This window comes from Rhinopithecus roxellana, chromosome 17 (genome assembly GCF_007565055.1).
Source record: "Rhinopithecus roxellana isolate Shanxi Qingling chromosome 17, ASM756505v1, whole genome shotgun sequence".
NCBI classification, from domain to species: Eukaryota; Metazoa; Chordata; class Mammalia; order Primates; family Cercopithecidae; genus Rhinopithecus; species Rhinopithecus roxellana.
This window is the reverse complement of record NC_044565.1, coordinates 11,075,968-11,096,178: the sequence shown is the minus strand read 5'-3', so window position 1 is coordinate 11,096,178 and position 20,211 is coordinate 11,075,968. Positions and strand designations below refer to the sequence as shown.

At 45.0% G+C, this 20,211-nt stretch overlaps 1 protein-coding gene across 2 annotated transcripts in view; it reads right to left on the bottom strand.

Annotated features, from left to right (window-relative positions):
• Positions 1-2,539: 2,539 nt before the first annotated feature.
• Positions 2,540-20,211, bottom strand: part of SEMA4F (ssemaphorin 4F) — a 28,676-nt gene continuing 11,004 nt past the window's right edge. For both annotated transcript variants that reach the window (XM_010379266.2, XM_010379267.2), the window contains 9 exons: positions 10,960-11,079; positions 10,708-10,859; positions 9,869-10,047; positions 9,510-9,657; positions 9,161-9,383; positions 8,911-9,020; positions 8,636-8,796; positions 5,264-5,322; positions 2,540-5,000 (listed from right to left, as the gene is read on the bottom strand). In XM_010379266.2, coding sequence (XP_010377568.1) covers positions 4,390-5,000; positions 5,264-5,322; positions 8,636-8,796; positions 8,911-9,020; positions 9,161-9,383; positions 9,510-9,657; positions 9,869-10,047; positions 10,708-10,859; positions 10,960-11,079 — 1,763 coding nt within the window. In that variant the 3' untranslated portion in view covers positions 2,540-4,389. The remainder of the gene's footprint in view (positions 5,001-5,263; positions 5,323-8,635; positions 8,797-8,910; positions 9,021-9,160; positions 9,384-9,509; positions 9,658-9,868; positions 10,048-10,707; positions 10,860-10,959; positions 11,080-20,211) is intronic.

Below are 20,211 nucleotides of genomic sequence, written 5' to 3'. Positions count from 1 at the left end.
GAGTGCAGTGGCACGATCATGGCTCACTTCAGCCTCCACCTCCCAGGCTCACAGGCTTAATCCATCCTCTCGCCTCAGCCTCCTAAAGTATCTGGGAGTAGAGGCATGCACCACCATCCCAAGCTAACTTTTGTATTTTTTTCAGAGACAGGATTCCGTCATTTTGCCCTGGCTGCTCTGGAACTCCTGGGCTCAAGTGAGCTGCTTGCCTTGGCCTCCCAAAGTGCTGGGATTACAAATGTGAACCACCTCGCTGGCCCTGTGGCCGTACTTCAGGCACAAATGCTTAGTACTGTGGTCTTAGCACAAGGCTATCATAGCCCTTTTCCATCTGCTTGAACTTGCATAGTCACATGGCTTGCTTTGTTCATTGAAATGTGATCATGCATGTTACTTCTAGACAAAAACTTTAGGTGCCTACCTATGGCTAGCCAAGTTCCCTTTTCCTTTTTCTACAATCATGGAAGCTTGTGTCAAGATGGAACCTCCCTGAGCCTTGGTTCCTGAGTGACTACCAAGGATAGACATACGGCATGAGTAACAAATGTTTTAAGCCACTGAGAGTGTGGGGTTGTTATTGCATCATAGCAAAGCCTGCCCTGGCTAGTAACACAATAAATACCCAAAGTAGAATAAGACCTTATCTAGCAAAGATCCAAATGACAACTGTAAGGTAGCATGTGGACACCTTATTTTGTTGACTGGAATCCCGTAGGTTCCTATTCCTTTTTTCCAAGGACATTTACCTAGGAATTACAAGGTAATCTCAATCTATGATGACCTATATTGTTATGATGAAATCATAGACTTTGAGTCTGGTTAAAAAAAAAAAAGTTAATTTGGTGGATATCTGTGGGGAGAAGTTGCATTAGGAGGATGGTTCCTACAAAAGGTTGGAGGGAGGTCCTCTTTCTTCATTTTGGGCACTTGGTGCTCACTCAACTCCACCCTATCTACAGCTATTCTGCTCAATCTGTAGGTAGGTTCATCACACATATGCTCCAGACAGATCATTTTAGAAATGCTGATATTAGTATAGTGGGCAGGAATTTTTCTCCACAAACTTATAGGTACAAAAACCTATTTTATTTCTGTTTATTTAATCAAATTAACCCAATTCTAAGTGTCCAGTCATCTGACGAGATATTTGATCTCAGCCATCTGGAGGGTGGTCATCCCTCTCCCTAGAATTCCACATGAATCCAGGGGGCTCATGTGGCTCCCATCAAAGGGCAGAAGATCCTCTAGTTTTTATGACTGCTGCTGAGAAGCTCCTCATCCAAGTCCATACAGAGGGTGAGCAGCTCCCTCCTTCCACACCAAGCATGGGGACCCTTTCTCACAATCCTCTATGCCACAGCTGTCTCCAGCAAACACATATTCCATCCCAGCAGAGGTCTGTCACATCTGAGGAAGTGGCATGGAAGCAGGGCATAGGTCTACATCACTCAAAGAAAAAACACCCATCCCCATCCTCACCTCAGGGAAGGCCACTTCTGCCTTCTCACTTCTTATGGAGGAAGGAATTGGAGCTTACGTATCAAACACACTTAAGTGTGTCTTGAGAGTGCTAAGGATGGGTGGCAAGTCCTCGTGTTTTGGGCTGGCAGAGTTCAGATGAACCCATGTGAGGGGATTAGTGGCCCTTACTTGACAGACATGCAACGTGCCTAATGAAGGCCTGAGGCCTCAGCCTCCCTGTAGACAGATCCAATCAGTCTTCTCAATCATTAATCTTCAGAGAATCCCTGCTGTTTTAAAAATGTACCCAGGTTTGCTTTAATAAGGTATAAGAAGACACACAGACACAGAAATGACTGTCATCGAGGAAGTTTATACTCATAGGTCCCCAGAAACAGGAGGCAAAGCACACTATGCAGGGGCCACATGGAGAAGCACCAGGGTCACTCAGGATGCAGAGGGAGCAGGGAATCGTGGGCAGGAGTGCTTATTGTGGTTTCCATTGTAAGGAATGAGTGAGGCAGGGTAGGCAGACTTAGGATTGGCTAGTTTGAGTAATTTCAGCAGGCTTTGGAGTAGAGGCCATCCCTAGTTGTCTGGTGCCTGGCCCTAGGTGATTAGGGCAGGGAGATAGTGGCTCAGAGTATAAGAGCCCTGGTCTCTCTCCTCCTTGAAAAACTCTTCTCTCCCACTCCCCACAGGAAGCCCAGTCCCCTTTGACATCTCCCCACCTTCCTTCCTCCCCCAAAGAGGAACTACGCCATAACCTCAAGTGAGTGGGGTTGAAAGATAGGCTGAGGGTAAACCAAAGAACGCACAGCCTTCCTCCATTCTATACAAAGGGATCTCAGGCCACTAAGGTGAGACAGAGCTGAGGATTATAAAAATCATAGATCTGCCTCCCAAAACCTAGAAACCAGAAGCTATGAGCTGTACAGAGGTGACCCAGAACAGGACATCTAGTGAAGTAATGACTGTCCTTTTACTGAGTGAGGCTTAATGTGATTGCGTGTGTCATGGTTATCATATAGTTAAGCTACATGATTATGAATAAGCCCATTTCTGCAATAACAACATATATTGGTACAGACAGGTCTTTATTGTTGACATATTTTCTCATGTAATCCTTGTAGCAACCCTGAGGTAGGTTTTTATTATCCCCACTTCACAGATGAGTAAACTGATGTCCCTAGGTTAGGTTACTTGCCGAAGATCACACATTTATTAATGGCAAAGCCACTGATAATTCCAAACCCAAGGGGACTCTTTTGAGTAGTTCACAGGCTGCTGCCAAGGAAAGCAGAGGAGAAAACTTCAAAGGGGCAGGACTGGATCACTGACTGGAGCTTGAGGGGCTCAAGCACCAGGGATGAACGAGGCACATTCACAGGCCAAGACCAGTACTGAGCAGGAGAAGCCTAGAGCATGTGCGAGTGGTCAAGCAGGAAGAGGTCTTGAAGTTTGGTGAGAGTTGACAATGTCATCAAATAAACACAGAGCTCAGCTTCCAGGGACTGGAGAAACAAGAAGGCCTCCAGCAACTATCAGTTCAGGGACTGGCCACAGTCAGTCAGACTCAAAGAGAACTGAAAGGCAACAAGTCTTCCAGACCCAGCAACCTCTGGCATCTCAGTGGTAACTCCATTCCAGCAATCACCCTGTTCCAGGCAGGGCAAGGCCAGGGAGAGCTGCCACAGAGTGACGCCATCCTAGCTTGATCTTAGTGCAGTGACCTCAGGGCAGTGGTCCTTTAACTTAGTTAAGGCCTTGAAAATCTGACAAAAGCCATAAAACCTCCCCCACAGAGACATACAGACACACATGTACAAACAATATTTTGCATACAATTTCAGGGAGTCCATGGACCCCAGGTAGGGGGGACTCCTGCTTTAGGGCAAGGGTGTTACCCTGAGTAAAGTCACTGATTGTGAACCTATCTTTATACTGCTTGTGTATCTATGACCATTCCCCTTCTGTTGTTCCCTAATCATCAGAATGCTGTTAATTTTCAATGGGAGCCAAGGAAGTGGGGTACAGCCTACACTCTAGCCAGAGAAAGCAGCTGTGACATGGCAGTGGTGGCAGCCAAAGGGCAAAAACAAAGAAAAAGATGAGGTCATGTGTACTGCTGCCCTTCCCACTGGGAAAGTCACTTTAGGAGCTTTTCTCTACTCAAATTTAGAATAAGGTTGTGGGGCAATGGGGAGATGGGCAGTGTTTCAGTTCCTTTTAGAAAGGAAAGCCATTCCCTCTATGGCTACAGGGTCTAAAGTTCTGCAGGCAATACCCCTATTCCAATCTTCTCCCTCCCCATCCCTCATAAATATTCCTAAGCATCAGCCCAGTCATTCATGCACATGTGGCCAGGTCTCCTATGAACACCATGTATTTACACGCACTCATTCATGGGAGGAAAACTGAGATGGGGAAGATCTCAGGGCAGAGACTTCATGTCACAACATGGGGATCATGCACTCCCCACAGAGATTCAGATAAACCTGAAGAATAAGCAGAACCACCCCAAGGACTCAGTGCACATTCGCCCCCAACCACCTCCAGGGCTCTTCCTTCTGGCCAGGCTCCAACCAGAAAGCAAAGTCATAGCTATGCCTTGTGCCCCATCCCCAAAACTAATGGGCCCAAGATAGGGGGCCAGGGATGAAGGGTCACAGGGGTTCAGATGTTGGGCAGAAGCCCTGACTGCTGCAGAAAGCAGTTCTGATCTCTCATGGCAATCGGGAATCAGGCAAAGGTCTGGCCCCAAGCCCATCCAGACTCAGAGAGAACAGACACTAAAGTCCAAGTAATCACTCATACTCAAAGAGAACTCAGAGGCTGGGATGGTCTTCCAGGCCTAGTGACCCCCAGCATCTCAGTGGTCCCTCCATTCCAGTGATCACTTATACACTAGTGGTCATTTGCCCAGCTCTAGATGGATGTTTCATCACATGTGGCTAGAGGAGCCCCAGTTAGCCGAATGTGGGCTGGGCTTGGGCAAGGATCAAGCAGGAAGGGTGGAGAGAATCCACCAAAGCCACTGCCCCTCTTGGCCAGGGCCAGGGGCAACCGCTCATCTTCAGGAGAGGGGGAGGGAGGGTCTTGGCTGTAGCTTGTGGTCCCAGAAGGTGGAGCCCCCAGGTCCAAGCCCACCTTATCTCTAGCCAGAAGTTCCCTCTGTCGCCGTCGCTGCTGACGCCGACCAATCAGAAGGAGAGTTAGGGATGCTGCGAGAACTCCCAGGAAGAAGCCAGCCAGTCCCGCCCCCACTGTGTGGGCCTGGCTCGGGGCATCTCGCTGGCTGCCCCACACCAAGCTGTAAGCTGCTACCACACGGGCTGCCCCACCCTCCTGACATTCACAGGCATAAGCGCCCATGGCCCCTGGGGTCACCACCACCTCCAGTCCATCCCGCCGGGGGGTGAGTACAGTCACTCCACTTGGCTGGTGCCACACACAGGATGCCCATGCTGAGCTTGGAGAACACGGCAAGACCACATGCGCAGCTGTAGCCACGGGAACTTCAAACACTACTGGACGTTCTGCGAGAGACAGCAAAGGCACAAAAGGAGGTGAGGCTAAAGGCTGGAGGTGTGATGAAGAAAAGTGTGGGGTGATGTCAATCATTTGAAGGGGCTATGGAGATTAAGCTAAAAAGGGAATTCCCAAAGAGGCTAAGGCCCAAGGTACCTGGCTGCCACATCTTCCAAGATCCAAGGTTTGAATGGTTCCAAAACGAACAACTCTCTAACCCCTTTCCATCCACTCCACCCACATTTCCCTAAGCCATACCGACCACACAGACCTCCAGGCTCTTTGGGACACAAAGAGGAGACATCTGCTGACTCTATGTCTTGGACCAACCTATAAAGAAGAGAATGCTTGGTAAATCCAGTGTCAACATTCCCTTCAACCCTCCTCAGTATTACTGAAGACTCCCTCATTCAATACATCTCCCATCATCCCAGAAATCACTCCTGAAATTATCAGTCAAGTTTCTCCTCATCACCAAATTTTTCCCCAACACCTCTTAATATTACTCATGACATTTCATGCATGCATCTTTCTAGCAGACCATGGATAGCTAAATTTGCACTAGGTCTGTTGGAAAGATGTTTAGTGGGGGTGCTTTAAAAGAAACAGAATCTTCTAAGAAATGAACTTGGTTCTCCACAACCACAAGATTTCTCCAGGGAAAAAAAAAGGATAAAAACTATAGGGATTTTTTTTCTCTTATTTAAGAGAAAGAGCAAACTCCTTTTCTGTAGAAGCTAATCAAAATTCCTTTAGGGTCAGTGAGGTGATTTTTTGTTTCCTAAAAGCTGCTTGTCTCTACAAAGGAACTCTTCAATACTGGTTGATATATACTGGCCTATATGTTATTTGAATGGATCTGTTTCAAATAGCACAGTCCTGGTACTTCCAGGATTTGGGTGGACTATATCTGATGGAGGATAGCAAGATGGACTGCTCACTGCTGAACTCCCTGGCACCACTCCCAGAGGCCGGGAAGTCAATGATACCCCTACTAGGGTTGTCAGTGAAGGCCAGGTAAAAGGTCTGAACACACAAAGCCTCAATCAAACACAGACTCATCTGAGTAGGAAATCCTTCAATATGAATTGAGGTCCCTGAAATGATATGAATAGATGGAAGTTTCTTGGGTAAAACCAAGGTTGATTAGTCTAGCTGAGAGTGAGGAACATAGGAAGACCACATGTACAGCTGTTGCCACAGGAACTTCACAGTCTATGTTCTTCTCCCTTGGATGAACTGAGGTATGGGAAATGTACACAAAAACAACCCAGAACACTGGCATAAACACACACCCCACACTCTCCCCCCTCCCCCTACTCACGTATACCTTAAGGGAATCCTTGAAGCTCAAGTATAGAGGATATCTAAGACCAGTGAATTCTTATTTTAATGGAAATTAAAACAATAAAGGACAGAAAAAAGCCCTTGCTTTTGTCTTAGATGTTTAAAAATTCTCCCCCAGAAAACTAAAAGACCAGGTTAAAGTTCTTAACCAAAAATGCAAAGCTGGCCAAGCCTGTCATCCAAGAATTACTTTGTATCCCCAACTGGCAAAAAGTCAAGAATCTGATCAAGAGATGGCATAAGATTTTACACTTATAATTCAAGACAAATATCAGAAAAACAAAATTAAATGTTATGACTATTCTAATTATATGTCAGTTTTTTCTTTCATATCTAGCCCTACAGATCAGTTATCATTTTAAACATTTCACTGTTTTGACATGTGTGAATTAATCTGTTTTATTCCAAAAGACAAATACTTTTACCTCTAAAGAATGTGTAGCCATGGGGTTCTGTAATATTCTGGGGTTCTGTATATACTTGAGGTTCTGCAGTATACAAATATGCTATAAATTAACTGGACTTCAAAATAGGAAATCTCAAGGTCAGTTTGCAAAAACACTTCCGAATCAAGTGATTAAAAATACTTCGCTGGAAGATCTCAATGATTAAAAGACACTTAAACATATCAACCAATTACAATTAATAAGCATTATTTGGATACTGACATAAACTATTTCTTAAATATATGCAATTGAAGAAATCAGAACATTGACTGGATATTTGATGACATTAAGAAAGTAAGTTTTTGGTATGATAATGGTAATATGGTTTTTTTTAAACCCTTGTATGTTAGAGATACAGACAGAAAGATTTATGGATGAAGTGAAATGATGTTCAGGATTTGCTTCAAAATGGTTGGTAATGAGTAAACGTACTGAAGAGACAAGATTGACCAGGAGCTGATGGTTGTTGAAGCTGAGGGATGGATGTATGGAAATTCATTACACAATTCTCTCTACTTTTGGATATGACTGAACTTTCCCACAATAAGATGTTTTTAAGAGTCCTGGGCTAGGCGGAGTGGCTCACACCTGTAATCCCAGCACTTTGGGAGGCCAAGGCGAGTGGATTGCTTGAGGTCAGGAGTTCCAGACCAGGCTGGCCAACACAGTGAAACCTCATCTCTACTAAAAATACAAAAATTAGCTGGGCGTGGTGGTGGGCACCTGTAATCCCAGCTATTCGGGAGGCTGAAGCAGGAGAATCGCTTCAATAAGGGAGGCAGAGGTTGTGGTGAGCCAAGATGGCGTCACTGCACTCCAGCCTGGGCGACACAGTGAGACTCCATCTTAAAAAAAAAAAAAAAAGTCCTTATCTAGTAGAGATACATATTGAAATATTTAAGATGAATATGATATGATGTCAGGGATTTGCTTCAATGTGACATATGCTTTTAAGCTGCTAAGTGGAAAATGGATGGTAGGAGCCCAAAATGGTCAAAAGAAGACCAATTAGATTATTAGAGTAGTCCAGTTAAGAAGCGATGATGGCTTGGACTAGAGTGGTAGCAGTAGAGGTGGAGAGAAGAGGGTGGACTAAGGACGTTTGGGGGCTAGAATCAGTAAAAATCATAATACAATGTGGGCAATTGCTGGCTTGAGCAATTGGATGCATGGAGGTCCCTTTACTGGAATGAGGAAAACCAGAGGAGAGGCATGTGAGAGAAAGAAGAAACAACACCGCACACTTCGATTTGCTAAATTTGAGTTGCTTATGAAGCATCCAAAGGGAATATCAAGTAGACAGTTGGATGGGGAGTTCCACAGTTCAACTAGATATATTTGTGGTTGTCATTAGCAGTCAGATGGTATTGAAAGTAATGAGAATAAAACTGCCTAGAGAGAGCATGAAAGTGTAAAGAGAATGGGTGCAGGACTGAACCCTGAGGAATATCAACATTCAGTAGTTGGATGGGAAAGTAAAGGAGACTAAAGAATGCAGAGTCATAGAGAGCAAGAGTAAAGTATTTCAAGGAAAGAGGGAGTGGACAACTGTGAAAACACTTCCAAGAGCTCTTGTAAGATGAAAACTAAGAAGCGTCCACTAGAGATAGCACACTGTCAGGTCAAGGCAGGACCAGCAGAGAGGCAAGGACATTGATGAGGTGGCACTAGATGGACAAACAGATGAGTTAGTATGGACCGACAGAAGGACACACGAGTGATGTAGACACTAACAGACAGAAAAAGAAAACAGCCTCTGGCAGGGCAGCATTAACAGATGAGAAACATAGACATATGGATGGGATAGAGCCCTGGCACAGTAAGCAAGAAATCCAGGCAGCTACACTCACCCTCGGTGCTCCCCAGCGTGGGCCACACACTCATCCAGTCGGAAACTCCAGGCACAGACTGGGTCCTGGGCCAGGATGCATTCTGAGCAGCTCTGGAGACGGCCACAGTTGGTTGTATTCACTTGTGTTACCTCAGTACGGGAGCCAACCAGGAGCCAGCTCTACAAAAAGGGAGTGGGGAAGGGGAATACACTGGATCTCCCAGACCTCAGGGTCACAAACTGGCTTTGGACTCAGATGTCTCCCCAATAGATTCTCCAAAATCTACAACTCACGTGGTACAATTTCATGTTCTCAACTGGCTGTGGCTCTGGGAATAAGGCCAGATCTTCAAGAACGCTGAGCTGAGCTCCGATCCGCACTGCTCGATGGAGGTGTCCATCCTCTAGGGGACAGGAAAGGAACAATAATAATGACATAATTGCCCCTGTGCCTGGGACTCAGACATATATGTATTACTGTACTCTCTCTGTGACGAGAATGTGTATGCACTAGGTAGGCAACCTGCTTGACCACTAAATATACCTGTCCCCAGGTAGAGCACATCATACTCTTTCCCTGAGAGGCTGGTCACCCTGTGGGCCACGACTCTGAGATAGGCTGTATCTGTAGTGACCAGCAGGGGGTGGCCATCAGCTGGAAACACTGGCCTGTCCATGAGTGGGTGGTCCCGGATGAAGGTGAGTACGCGGTCAGGCAGGGAGAGAGATGAGCCAAAGTGCCGGAGCTTCATGTTGTTGGTGATGCACTAGAGGAAATACAGGGCTGGTGACAAAGTTTCCCAGGAACAGGACATGCCAGTGATGCTTGGTGGGGCTCTTGCCTTAATAGCAGCTCTCTACTTCAGGCCTAGAATGAAGATCTGCCCCCTCACCTCTCCAGGTCTGGGCTGGGGCACATCATTGTCCATGACAGGCAGTCCTCTGTTGCAGTCATGTTTTAGTTCTCTGAAGGGACCGTTCAGCACTGTCCGAATGTCTTGTGGTCGGAAGGCACAGACAGCAGAAATGGCAGCCCCCTCCCTGGAATTCACAGGTTGGAGCTGGATATCTGGAGGGGTCTGGGGGACAGCAACTTATCCCTTGTCAAATGAGATAACCCCCGAGAAACACACAGCGAGCCATGCAGCCAAAGGCGGGAGAGCCTGCCCCCTCTGGAAGAGACAACACTGACATTGTGCCAACCCCACATATCTCCCACCCTGTAACTCTCCTCCACACCAAGACCCCTCACCACTGGGAAGAAAAGATGCCATAAAAGATGGGAGTCCCTGCCCCAAGCTCAGGTCGAAGCACAGCAACATCCTGCAGGACACTGGAGGCCCGGCCATGCTCAGGCCCTGGACAGAGCAGGTCAGCTTTCAAAAACGTCGTCCATCTCTGCTGGAGGGTCTTCCGGCCCCCGAGGTCCCCCTAGGGTGACGAACACATGGGAGATTCTCTTTAGATGACCATCATTGGGCAAGGAGCATGGAAACCAATTTAAGTTTCCTTCTGACTTCAGGGCAGACATAGACAGATGCGGAGACAGATGTATACAAATGCAAGGACAGGGAGCCACACAGAGTAGCTGCAGGGATAATGAGATACGGGGGTGAAGGGGTCACAATAACAATGACAGTGACTAAGTTAACTGTGCACTTATAAAGTACTACATTATGTGTTTTACGTAAGTTACCTCATTTAATACTCAAACAGCCCTCACAGACAGGCATCATTATTATCCTCTTTTTATAGACAAGTTTCAAAGACACTAAAGAACCTGGACAGAGTTGCAAAGGCAGTTAAGTGGTGGGTGGAGCAGGGACTTGAACCCTGGTCTGTTACCAGTTCCTCCCTTTAACCTCTACACTAGTCCACCTCCTGTAGACAGTGTGTCAGAAGGGTAATTGTGGGTGTCAAAGAGGCCAAAGCCTCTCTCTCACATTCCTCAAGCTCCCAGAAGAGAAGTCAAGGCAGAGAAAATAGGAGACACAGGAGAGATTTAAAGACAGAGACCCAAAGAGGAAAAGATAAGACAGGGGGACAGACAGACCAGGAGACGACAAACAGACAGTTGGAATGGGGTCTCACCGCACACACACGGGCCACCCGTGGGACTTTAATGCGCTCGTATGAGTCAAATGCTCGGGAAGTCTCCGTAAAGAAGAAGTAGATTTCGTCGTCTCCATCTTCATCCCCCCATTCGGCTGGGCTCAAGGCCACGGCTGCGACAAAGGCTGGGGCTGGGAATACCAGTGGCCTCAGATCCTCACAGACACAACCTGGGACTTCCCAGACTCCACCCCATTGGTCCCCCCAGAGGACCCCTCTCCCTCTCCCCACCATTCAGCCAGGACGGCAAAGTGTCTGTCCGAATCCAGTCCTCGGCACGACCCACTGCTCGGGTGATAATCGGCTCCGTCCCCAGGTAGTTTTTCACAGTGGCAGCATAGAGGACCCCCCCTGCAGGGCGACAGGGAGGAGATGGGATATCAGTGACCCACTGAGGGAAGCAACAGAGGTCACAGGCAGAGTAGGGCATAAAGCAGGGCAGCGACTCTCAGGGACTAAGCACCCATGAGTGCCAGACACTGCTGAGCACATCAAAGGCATTATCGCAATTAAGGAAATCTAGACATAAACTGCTCCAGGGCAGTCAGGGAAACCAGCATTAAGAAAATACTGTGCGGAAATGTCCATGTGTATGAGAATAAAGGCGTCCCTCATAAAAATCAAGTTTGTTTCTCTTGGGCTTTTTTGTTGCTGTTTCAGTAACCCTGTAATGTGCTAACTGTACTGTGACTCTCCAAAAGGGGCATCTGCTTCGTAACAGGTCCCCATCTTATTTAAGTTGTCCCACTCTGGTAAATGTCTCAGGGAAAGAATGTTCTTTCTGAACATTAGTGGGCATACACTGCTTTAGAACAAGTCACAATTTTAGAGAATACTAGACTCACTTGGGGAAGTGATTTAAATGCAGATACCTGGGCCAGCAATTCTCATTCAGTAGAGCTGGGGTTGGCTCAAGAACCTGCATTTCGAAGAAGCAATCAGAGTAATCGGATGCAGGTGATTCAGGACCTCACTTTGAGAGATACTGGGCTAGGAGATGAGTGGAGATTTCACAGGCAGCCAGGAAAGGCAACAAGGAATCAGGTCCTCCCTCCTAGTATAGTGGAGGGGCAAAGGTGCTTGCTCCAGGGATAGTAGGGATTGAGCAAGAGACAAATCACGGACACTCTGGGAAGGAAGGGGGGTTCAGCTCTGTGGGTTGAATGGGAGAGAACTGTAGCCACTCTGAGTACCACCACCAAGGGGTCTGACACGAGTAGGAGGAAAATGAATCAGAGAGTAGTACCAAGTCATGAATACCCTGGGGGTGTGCTGAGTATCAGAGGCACTCTGGAGAGAACAAGGTGGTATGCCTTCACCAGCTACTACGTACAAGGAACTGTGCCGGGTGCTAAGTAAATCCCTGGACCCAAGAACCCCCATGTGAGTCAGGAAGACAAGTGTGTAATCAGATTCCAAGAGGCACAGACTAACACACATGGGGGACCCAGCTATATCTACCTGAGGGAACAGCATCTCAGAGGCAACATGTGAGCTGGGTATGGGAATAAGAAATTTGCCAGATGGAAGGAGGACTTCAGGGAGGAAGACAAGCAAGCAGCGAAGAGGGGAGCCATGCTCAGCCATGTGGGGGCAGAGGGGCTGCTAGGCAGGGCCAGTGAGCAGAGAAGAAGCTGGAGGTGTGGGGATGGGCACTCTGTGGTTAGTCTGCTCTGCCATGCCAGCAGATATGCACTTTACCCTGCAGGTAAGCGTAAAACTGCAGAGACTTTTTTAGGAGGAAAGTGATATAAACAGTTTTGTTTTTAAAAAAGATAATGCTACTTAAAAGGCTATTCATACAGTCCAGGCAAGAGTGAAAGGCCCAAAGTAAGGCAGAGGCAGAGGAAATAAAGGGGCTGGATTTGGAAGGTATTTCTGAGGTAGAATCCATTAACAGGATTTGAAATTCATCAACTGAATATGAGATGAGACAGAATGGAGTAAACCAATGTTTCTCAAGGTTTCTAGCTTATAAGACTGATGATAGTTGGTGGTGACATTATTAACCAAGACAGCAAATGATAGAACAAGGCCCATAAAAGAGGCAGCTGGAGAGGAAATGAGTCCACTCGTTGGACATCCTAAGGCTGAAGTGCCTTCAGGATATTAGTCAGAGATCCTGGAAAGCAATTAAGGGAAAGGCCTGGGAAACAGGGCCAAAGACAGCAACTTGGGAGTCATCACACTTCATGCTTAAGTCATGACATGAAAGTCATAGCCAGGGAAAACGGTAAAGCCAGATGAGAGCCCTGGGGAACACTCCCATTTAAGGGGAGAGCTACCAAAGGCAACTGAGAAGGTCAAGTCAGAGAGGCTAGAGAAGCAAGACAGGCTGATGTGCTGGAAGCGGGTGCATGAAAGCTCAGCCAGAACCACAGGGCTCATGCACACCAGGGGAAGCAGTAGAGAGTGGGGGGCCACTTGGAGGGAAGCATGATCATCCTGGGGTCACAGATGCTCCAGAGAAGCAGCATGTCTCAGGCACCAGAAAGGTAACCAGCACTGAAGAAACACTCTACGCAGAGAACAAGAGGGCCAGAGCCCTACAAGGGCAGCAGTGCAGGGTTGAAAGCCTTCTTTTGGGGTGGGGAAATGAGACTATTCCATTATTTGCAATTTTAAAAAGAATCCAAGTGTTTGGGAGCCAGGAAGACTTGGGTTTGAACCCTGACTACGTAGTAGTACTATGATCTTGGGCAAAGCAACTTTCGAAGCCTCAGGTTCCTCAAATGCAGAATAGAGATAATGCCATCTTCCACTCAGAATAGCGCTAAGGGTTAAATAAGATAAATAAAGAGCCCTAGCTAAGGCCTGGCACATGGTTGACATTCATTCATGTTAGCTCCTTATGAAACTTCAAAGGGCCGTATGCTCGATCTGCCACCAGAAGAGGGGGAAGCTATACAAAGATATTCCATTCCCTTCTAGAAAATTTCAGGAAAGAAAAACCAAGTATTGGTCAAAGGTCCTGGCAGAAAATGGAACAGCAAATGAGCCAACCCTCTGTACTTCCAAGGGGGAAAAAGTTGACACAGAGGCCAGAGTTTGAAAATGTTCCCTAAGAGCATGACACATTAAATGCTCTAAAATCAAAACCCTGGTAGAAGCCTTGTCATGGATACCCTAAGAATAGGAGATGTGGTAAAGCAGATGCTGGGATCATGACTTGGTATGTAGGGTTGGAGAAAAACAATCATAAATATTCTGGAAACAGTAAAGGACCACAGATAACTATGCAAAGACTCAACAGTAGATGGAGGTCACAAAACTTCCTAAGTGACCAGTGGGGGAATCAGCAACACTGGAGCCCAGAAATACTGAGAAGTGCTCAGTCACTCAGAGTGGAACAGCCAAGGATCAGCAGGAGGGATCAGACACTTTGGGAGAAAGTAGCAGGGCTCCAGGTGCCCTAAGAGTACAAGGGGGCTTGCAGCACATCTTACAGACACACACACGCACCCCTACACAGCAGAAGGAATAGCAACCATTACAATATTGAGCATAGGAGTCCACAAGATCACCACATGCCCTGGACTCTTCAGGACACTCTCAATTCCAAACATTGTGATTGTGATACATTGTTTATATAATAACACTGACCATACAACTGTTTGGCAAATTATTGCTGAATGGATCAAGGCCACATCTGCCATTGGCGAAAGATGATGTGCAAAAGCGAGTAATTCCCACAGTGATGAGTTTGCTCAACAAGCAGGTTAGAAAACATCATCAGGAATAATTCAACCCTATTTTTATTTTTTTAAAAAATGTATATATGCCTGCAAGCATGGGAAAGATTATTCATTGAATAATCCTTGTTTCTTGTAGTTAGCATCTTTTACTTTTATAGTGCAAAAAAACTAAGATATTTTCATTTTGAAAATACAAAAAAAAAAAAAAAAAAAAGACATTGAAAGCCACAAAAGACGAAGAAACACACTAAAAGAAAAATCATAATTGTGTGTAAAAATAGATCCCAGCTTGCCAGATGGAAAGCCTGTAAACATGTGTCATGGCAGTGAATATTTCTCTACAGCCTGGGGGTTTAAAATTTCCATTCTGGCATCAAAATGCTTCCTTTTAAAGGAGATTTACAATAGGAATTATCAGTTCATTAGTGTGTGTTTGTTACTGTTTGGTTTGTTGTTGTTGTTGTTTGAGACGGAGTCTAGCTCCGTTGCCCAGACTGGAGTGCAGTGGCGCTATCTTGCTCACTGCAACCTCCGCCTCCCAGGTTCAAGCAATTCTCCTGTCTCAGCATCCCAAGTAGCTGGGATTACAGGCACCCGCCACCATGCCCAGCTAATTTTTGTATTTTTATTACAGACACGGTTTCACTGTGTAGACCAGGCTGGTCTCGAACTCCTGACCTCGTGATCTGCCCACCTCGGCCTCCCAAAGTACTGCAATTACAGGTGTGAGCCACCACGCCCAGCCTACTTTTTGTTTTTAAGACAGGGTCTCACTCTGTCGTCCAGGCTGGAGTGAAGTGGCGTGATCAGCCTCAACCTCCTGGACTCAAGCAATTCTCCCACCTCAGCCTCCCAAGTAGCTGGGACCACAGGCATGCGTCACTATGCCTGGCTAATTTTTTTTTTAAAGACGGAGTCTTTTTTAAAGACAGGGCCTTTAAAGACCCTGTCTTTAAAAAATTAAATTTAATTTTAAATTAATTTTAAATCAATTAAATTTAATTTAATTTTTAAAGACAGGGTCTCAGTATGTTGCCCCAGCTGGTCTTGAACTCCTGGGCTAAAGCAATCTTCCCACCTTGGCCTCCCAAATTCCTGGGATTACAGGTGTGAGCTACCACATCTAGCCTTGTACATTAGTTTTAAAAAGCTGATTTTGATTTTTTTTTTTTTGGCTGGGCGCGGTGGCTTATGCCTGTAATTCCAGCACTTTGGGAGGCCGAGGTGGGTGGATAACCTGAGGTCAGGGGTTAGAGACCAGCCTGGCCAACATGGCCAAACCCTGTCTCTGCTAAAAATACAAAAAAATTAGCTGGGTGTGGCAATGCGTGCCTGTAATCCCAGCAACTTGGGAGGCTGAGACAGAAGAATCACTTGAACCCAGGAGGTGGAGGTCGCAGTGAGCCAAGATCATGCCACTGTACTCCAGCCTGGGCGAGAGAGCAAGACTCTGTTTTTTTAAAAAAAAAAAAAAAAAAAAAAATGGATTTTTTACATGCCCTGGCCTCCTTTCTTCTTCCACTCCCTTTTCTTCTCATGGTCAGACATTTTTCAGGATAGACAGCTCCTACTCAAAAAGTCTTTTCCTTATTTAAGGATTGAGCCAGCTGGATACTTTAAAAAAAATTTTTTTAAGCCTATTATTGGGCATAATTAGATGATTACAGATGCAGTGTTGACTCTACCTTTCCCTCTGTCGGGCATGTAGGATTTCTGTAACCGTCTTGTTTTCATGTGTGAATGCTAGTCTCAGAGATTTAAGAGGTAGACTTGGCCTCAAAATGCTGGCAGCATGCAGTGCATCTGGAACATTTGCAGAGCTCCTTGGCAGATGCATTCATCACAAGATGCAATGACACCAAAACCATACGATAAAAACACAGGATGGGTTCCCAAAGAGAAAGAGCAAAGTCTTCTGCTCTTCTTGATAGAAACCCTATCCATTATATGGTGTGATAGGGAGGCCGAAAGACGACTGACTGCTGTCCCTAGCTTGGGTATCTGAGTGAGTATGGCACTATACACTCGGAGGAGGGAAGACTGATGGAGAGGCAGGTTTGCGGGAGGTGAGTAAAGATGATGAACTCACTTTGGGGCATGATGATTTTGAGATTCCTGTGGGACATTCAACTGAAGATGTCTGGAAGGCGGTAGGATGTGTGGTCTGTACCTCCAGGTAATGTCCAGGAGGCAGATGCAGATTTGGGAGCCAACAGAATGCAATGGAAACAGAAGCCATGGGGCTCACTGAGATCACAACTACATAGAGTGAGAAGAGAAGAGGCTCTTAGGTAGAAGCCCAAGGAACTCCAACATTTAAGAATGAGCAGAAGACAAAAGCCCTATCAAGAAGACTGAGAAGGAATCACCGATGTTCTTATGCTAATGGGAATGTCAAAATGTTCATATTTTTCCAAATTAGAACAGTGCAAATAAAGACAAGGAGATCATTTTCTTAATTGTATCTAAGTACAGTACAGATAAACTTCATATTTGAAAATAAGATTTCTGAGGCTTTCCCAAAAGAAACAGAAATACCAATAAACACATGAAAAATTGTTCAACCTCACTAACAGAAATGCCAATCAAAATATATAAATATCATACTGGACTTTGTAGGAGGTCACTGTTTGTACATATTACTTGGGACTGGCAAGAGTGCAATGGGACAGGTCCTTTAGCCACTGCTGGTAGGACTAACTGGAGAGCAATTAATTTGTCCAAATCCATCAGGCACCATCAAAATATTTACACTTTTACACCTAGCAATTCCACTTTTTGGATTGACTCATATGCAATTAAGTAGATTAATGCAAAGAATTATGTAACAGGATTCCTGCTACAGCATTATTTATAAAAACAATAATTTTAAAATTTGAATGTATAATTACATAGAAATAATTAAATAATGCTATATCCATCTACGTATGCAGTACAATTTATGTAATTGTATGCAATTGCTAAAAATCATGTTTTGAAGAAACAATTTCTATGATGAGAAAATGCTCAGTATACAATAGTAAATGAAATATACATAATTCCAAGTTATAATAAATATGCAGACACATAGACACAGTAGAAGAAAACACTCAAAATACTCCAAAATAATAATAGTGGTTACTTGGTAATGATAGAATTACAAATAACATTTTTACTTTTTTCTTTATATATTTCTACATTTTCTCAATTTTCTACAATGCACAGTGTAATTTTTATAAGTTTAAGTAAATACTCCTATTATATTCTAATCGTATTTTCATTATTAAAAGCTCTTTTCATTTCAAAATACTGCTATTATCTTTAAGGACATTTTTTTAGAACCTAATTGGGAATTTTGGTTCTAATTCTTATATAATGTTACCACTATTTCTACACTGCTATTTTCAAAACAGAGGTAAAGTAAGACATAATGAATCATTCTAGAAAGCCCCAAGTAGATGCTAGCCCTTAGGTCAGACCAGGAAAAACTTTTAAATTGTAACCCTGTAAAGTAATAACTGCAGAAGAAAATGTATAATATTAGTATTGACTATGATTTGGGTCTGAGATAGCTAGAGACAGAGTTTCCACATTAACTGAAGCCATTAGGAAGTGAGTTCTGACTCGGCGCGGTGGCTCAAGCCTGTAATCCCAGCACTTTGGGAGGCCGAGACGGGCGGATCACAAGGTCAGCAGATCGAGACCATCCTGGCTAACACAGTGAAACCCCGTCTCTACTAAAAAAATACAAAAAACTAGCCGGGCGAGGTGGCGGGCGCCTGTAGTCCCAGCTACTCGGGAGGCTGAGGCAGGAGAATGGCCTAAACCCGGGAGGCGGAGCTTGCAGTGAGCCAAGATCGCGCCACTGCACTCCAGCCTGGGCGACAGAGCTAGACTCCGTCTCAAAAAAAAAAAAAAAAAAAAAGGAAGTGAGTTCTGATCACCTCCATCAATTATCAACTGAAAGGCAACACTGAATTTTATTTTAAAAAAAAAGACTTAAAACCTTTTTGAAAATGTTCCTCCCACTTCGTCTCACAATGATCTTCTTTATGAAATTTGTATTCTTATGCTCGCTTCAGCAGCACATATACTAAAACTGGAAATTTATATTCTTTTTTTTTTTTTTTTTTTTTTTTTGAGACGGAGTCTCGCGCTGTCGCCCAGGCTGGAGTGCAGTGGCCGGATCTCAGCTCACTGCAAGCTCCGCCTCCCGGGTTTACGCCATTCTCCTGCCTCAGCCTCGCGAGTAGCTGGGACTACAGGCGCCCGCCACCTTGCCTGGCTAGTTTTTTGTATTTTTTTTTTTTAATAGAGACGGGGTTTCACCGTGTTAGCCAGGATGGTCTCGATCTCCTGACCTCGTGATCCGCCCGTCTCGGCCTCCCAAAGTGCTGGGATTACAGGCTTGAGCCACCGCGCCCGGCCGGAAATTTATATTCTTAAACCACATTCTAATACGAATTCACTTGCTGACTGAGAAAAGAGAAATTACTCACAGAGGGCTGCACATGCTTAAAGATTACAGCTTGAGGCCAGGTGTGGTGGCTCCCGCCTGTAATCCCAGCACTTTAGGAGGACGAGGCGGGCGGATCATGAGGTCGGGAGTTTGAGACCAGCCTGACCAACGTGGTGAAACCCCATCTCTACTAAAAATACAAAACTTAGCCGGGCATGGTGGCGGGGGCCTGTAATCTCAGCTATTCAGGAGGCTGAGGCAGGACAATCACTTGAACCTGGGAGACAGAGGTTACAGTGAGTCGAGATGGCACCACTGCACTCCAGCCTGGGTGACAGAGCGAGACTCCGTCTCAAAAAAAAAAATTACTGCTTGAAACAAAAGTATGATAAACGATTTTCTTAGATTGCTGCAAGTAAGTCATTTTGTTGATAAACAATTTTATAGACTCAAGAGACATCACAACCATGAAAACTCAGAAATCTTTCTTAATGACTCAGAGTTTTGCCAAAGATGTTGATAAAAAACCTATAAAAATAAACTATTAACTAAACTGTTTTATTCAAACATGTATGAGTATAAGGAAAGTCTCATCAATTTCAACAGTAGATAATGATAATCATGACAACTCAAAATATTGTATTTAGTCAATATATACTTTATGCTCATTTTCAAAAACTTTTATTTTTCAGAAAAAGGTAAGTCATTAACTATACGACTAAAGAGTGATGTAGGGCGGGCGCGGTGGCTCAAGCCTGTAATCCCAGCACTTTGGGAGGCCGAGACGGGCGGATCACGAGGTCAGGAGATCGAGACCATCCTGGCTAACACGGTGAAACCCCGTCTCTATTAAAAAAAAAAAATACAAAAAACTAGCCAGGCAAGGTGGCGGGCGCCTGTAGTCCCAGCTACTCGCGAGGCTGAGGCAGGAGAATGGCGTAAACCCGGGAGGCGGAGCTTGCAGTGAGCTGAGATCCGGCCACTGCACTCCAGCCTGGGCGACAGAGCGAGACTCCGTCTCAAAAAAAAAAAAAAAAAGAGTGATGTAATTTGTACAGCTTTTAAGACTTTCCCTAAAAAATAAAGTTATGCATAGGAAAAAATTTTCATCATTAGATCTTGTGTCCCAACTTTTGTTTTATATAAAATATTTCCCAAAAATATAGGCAAAAATTAATTTTATGATACAGTTGGCAAAAAAAAAAAACAAGGAAAGAAAAAAACAGTATAATGAATGATGCTGAGTCAACTGATTAGCTAGCTGGGAAAAATTAATTTAGATCCCCCTCGCATGCGATTCATCAAAATAACTCTAAATATTAATAGATCAAAGAGTTATATCTTTGGGAA